This window comes from Nyctereutes procyonoides, unplaced genomic scaffold (assembly GCF_905146905.1).
Source record: "Nyctereutes procyonoides isolate TBG_1078 unplaced genomic scaffold, NYPRO_anot_genome, whole genome shotgun sequence".
In the NCBI taxonomy this organism is placed as follows: Eukaryota; Metazoa; Chordata; class Mammalia; order Carnivora; family Canidae; genus Nyctereutes; species Nyctereutes procyonoides.
In genome coordinates this window covers 30,606,882-30,609,872 of record NW_026575020.1, presented here as the reverse complement: position 1 = coordinate 30,609,872, position 2,991 = coordinate 30,606,882, and the positions used below count along the sequence as shown (strand labels likewise).

Here is a 2,991-nt window from a genome sequence, read left to right as displayed (position 1 = left end):
CTTTGCCCCAATCTCAGTCTCCCCACGTGCCCACGGGATGTCCGGTGTCTGGGGTGCACATAGACTGGTCCCTGTGCTGGATGGCAGGCTTTGGGGGATTGCAGCTGCCTGCCCCTTCCCAGCTCCTCCTTCCCAGCGTGGCAGGGCAGAGGGTCAGCATGTGCAGCTAGGTCACAGCAGGAAGTCACTGGCAAGCCTTTCCCACAAGCCACTGTCAAGGGAGGGGGCAGCTTCCTGCCTTCTGGTGCAGCCCACCCCCACCGGGGTAGGGACAAATCCTGACCTCTGCCCCAGGGGCTCAGCCCGTTGGGGCCCCCGCCTGTAGCACCAGCTTCTCCTCTCCTCCCCCAACAGGCAGCCTGCCTTCCCTGGGGGGGGGGCTCCCCTGGCTGCCCATGTGGGCAGAGAGAACCCTACATCACAAACCAGATCCTATCACACCCCAGACACCCCTGCAGCCTGAAAATGAATCCCAGGGCCTCCAGCAAGCTGCACCTTTGAGACCCCAGCCAGGTTTCAGACCTTGGTACCCCCTACTCTGTACCCACCTTGGCCTTTTGGGCGTCAGGGAAGGCCCTTTACTGTCATGCCATTGACTTAGCAGGGGTTGAAGGGAGCTAGGAGCACGGGCCAAGTGGTATGGGAGAGGGTCTCTGGAGCACGGGGCCCAGAGGCCTTGAGGAGAACAGGGCAGTCTGTGTTATAGGGGGGTGAGGTGGCAGGGGGAGGGCAGATGGGCCAACACTCTGCACACATTATTTTGTCCTCTCATTCTTTATTGATCGCTGGCCCTCCCAGAGTGGACTGCAGGGTACAAGAAGGCCAGCATCCTGGCTTGCTTGTCACGGTGTCCCCAGGGCCTTGCACAGGTCGGCACACAGGGGCTCTGGCACTGTGCCTGCACGTCCCCAGCCAAGGGACCTCAGTGACAGAGCAAGTCCTCCCCAGAGGGCATGCCCCCAGCCCTAGGGCCTGGCCTCTGCCCTTTCCCAGCCCAAGTCTGGGAAGAGTTGCTCCACCCGGGGTTTTATCAAGGTGGGGAGGGGGATCCTGAGAGGTCCTGGGGAGCCTGTGTCTTTGATCAACTAGCAAAAAGCATCCCCACTAACTCCCGCCCTCACCTTCCCCTCCAAATGCCTGCCCAGCAGCTTCCTTCTCCCGGCAGCCTGCCCAGACCAGCCCACTTCTCCCTTACCCTTGCTTTCCGGCCTCCAACCCCAGCCTCTGTATTAACCTGATGGTTGCCTGTGGGGGCCGGATGCCTGGTGGTTTGATTTCAACACCCAGCCTTCCACCCACACCACCAGCGCCCGCCACCCTCCTCTGCCTCCCCCTCTGGCCAGAGCTCAGGCTTGGAACCAGCCCTGGAGGTCCTGGTAGACCTGGCCTCGGGGGAGGTGGGGGTAGTGGGTGCAGATGGCGCAGAAGCGCTCCCGCCAGTCCCCAAACAGCCGCACACGGAGCCGGTCTCGCCAGGCGAAATAGCGCCGATAGTGGCTCTCGTTCATGTTAGCCAGGAAGGAGGCCAGCTCTTGGACTGTGCTGAAGTCATCCACATGAACAAAGGCGTCAGCTGGTGCAAAGGCCTCGTACGTGGCCCTCGGGGGCCCCAGCACGACAGGGACCGTGCCGGCTGCCAGCGCGTTGCGCCAGAACTTCTCAGTGATGTAGTCTTGGTGCTGTGAGTTCTCGAAAGACAGGTAGAAGAGGTACTGGGCCACGGTGGGCAGCAGGCAGTTAGTGCACAAGGGCTGCCTGTTGGCGTGGCCGAACACATCCACCTGCAGGTGAGGCGCCAGCTGCCGGTACACCTGGACACGCCGCTGCCGCTCCTGGAAGTTGCTCACCACCCAGGCTGCCACCCTCTTCTTGGCCGGCAGTGGTGGCGCAGGCCCCCGGTGAGGCTCCAGCTGGCCATAGGGCACGAAGATATCCGAGTCACGCCGGTAGCTTAGCACCCAATTAAAGATCCCACCAAGGCGACCAAGGCCGTGGGTGTGGCTGGGTGACTCCATGGAGACCCACACCCAGGGCTGTCCACGTGGGCGCTTGGCCAGAGGCAGACGGGCCTGCTGGGTCTGCAGCTCTCGGTGGTGGAAAACCACAGCATCTGCGCTGGCCAGCAGGCTGTGGTTGGTGCTCAGGTGGCAGTGGGCCACCCCAAAGCTGATGCAGGTGTTGCTGGGAAGCTCTGGGGGCCTGTCGCTGAAGGGCCAGTGCCAGATGAGGATGATGAGTGTGTGCGGGGGCGCAGGGCCTCCGGTGGGGGGTGACCCAAGCAGCCAAAGGAGCCATATGGCAGAAAGCAGGGCGGCTCCGGCCAGGACCCCCACAGCCCGGAGCCTCCGGGAGAGGCTGTACCCTACACGGGACACAGGAGGAGATGCTGTCTTCCCAGGCTTGCCCCAGGGCCCCATTCTCCCACACCTCCCTGGGGACCAGACACTCACCGGCACTGTTCATCTGCAGCACCCAGAATCAGTCACCCGGGGATCTCCAATCACAGCAGCCACTAGGCAGAGGTGCCCTGCAATCACAGCTGCACCCTCATGCGCAGCCCAGCCTAGAGGCCCTGTCCTTTCATCTGCCTAAGATGAGAGAAACCAGGGTATCTTCCTGCTGCTGCCCCGCCCCTGCCCCCGCCCTGGAGGTGAATTTTGGCATCCACTACCATCCTCACTCCACCTCCCACCCCAGGCCTCCAGTTGCTGGGGCACCATCTGGAGTCCAATATCATGCCCCCCCCCCCCCCGGCCTCTGAAGGGGCCTGGGGATGACCTGCTGGGCAGGGGCAGAACAAGGCGAGGCCACCCTAGGTGGAGGTGGCCCCCTCCCCAGAAGGATACCCTGGATGTAAGGACCCAGTCCTTGCCCACCCCCCAGGGCACACTTCCCTGGCAGGCGGCACAGAGCCCCAGGCCAGAGCTGCCCTCCCGAGGTGGTGTCACCCACTTCCCCTGCTCAAGGCTTGCTCGGCCACGGCCCCCAGAA

At 63.3% G+C, this 2,991-nt stretch overlaps 1 protein-coding gene across 2 annotated transcripts; it reads right to left on the bottom strand.

The window, feature by feature from the left end:
* Positions 1-779: 779 nt before the first annotated feature.
* On the bottom strand, positions 780-2,583 carry FUT7 (fucosyltransferase 7). Of its 2 annotated transcripts, XM_055330989.1 has the most exons (2): positions 2,451-2,583; positions 780-2,362 (listed from the first exon to the last, which is right to left on the bottom strand). In XM_055330989.1, exons 1-2 carry the CDS (start codon positions 2,461-2,463, stop codon positions 1,347-1,349), a joined length of 1,029 nt encoding a protein of 342 aa, XP_055186964.1. In that variant the 5' UTR covers positions 2,464-2,583; the 3' UTR covers positions 780-1,346. The 2 variants fall into 2 exon arrangements, with proteins under 2 accessions (XP_055186964.1, XP_055186955.1); XM_055330980.1 differs by having other exon boundaries at positions 780-2,467.
* Positions 2,584-2,991: the final 408 nt, after the last annotated feature.

Excerpts from the sequence above, each read along its gene's own strand:
- FUT7 (XM_055330980.1), bottom strand. The coding sequence starts at position 2,417 with ATGGGGCCCTGGGGCAAGCCTGGGAAGACAGCATCTCCTCCTGTGTCC.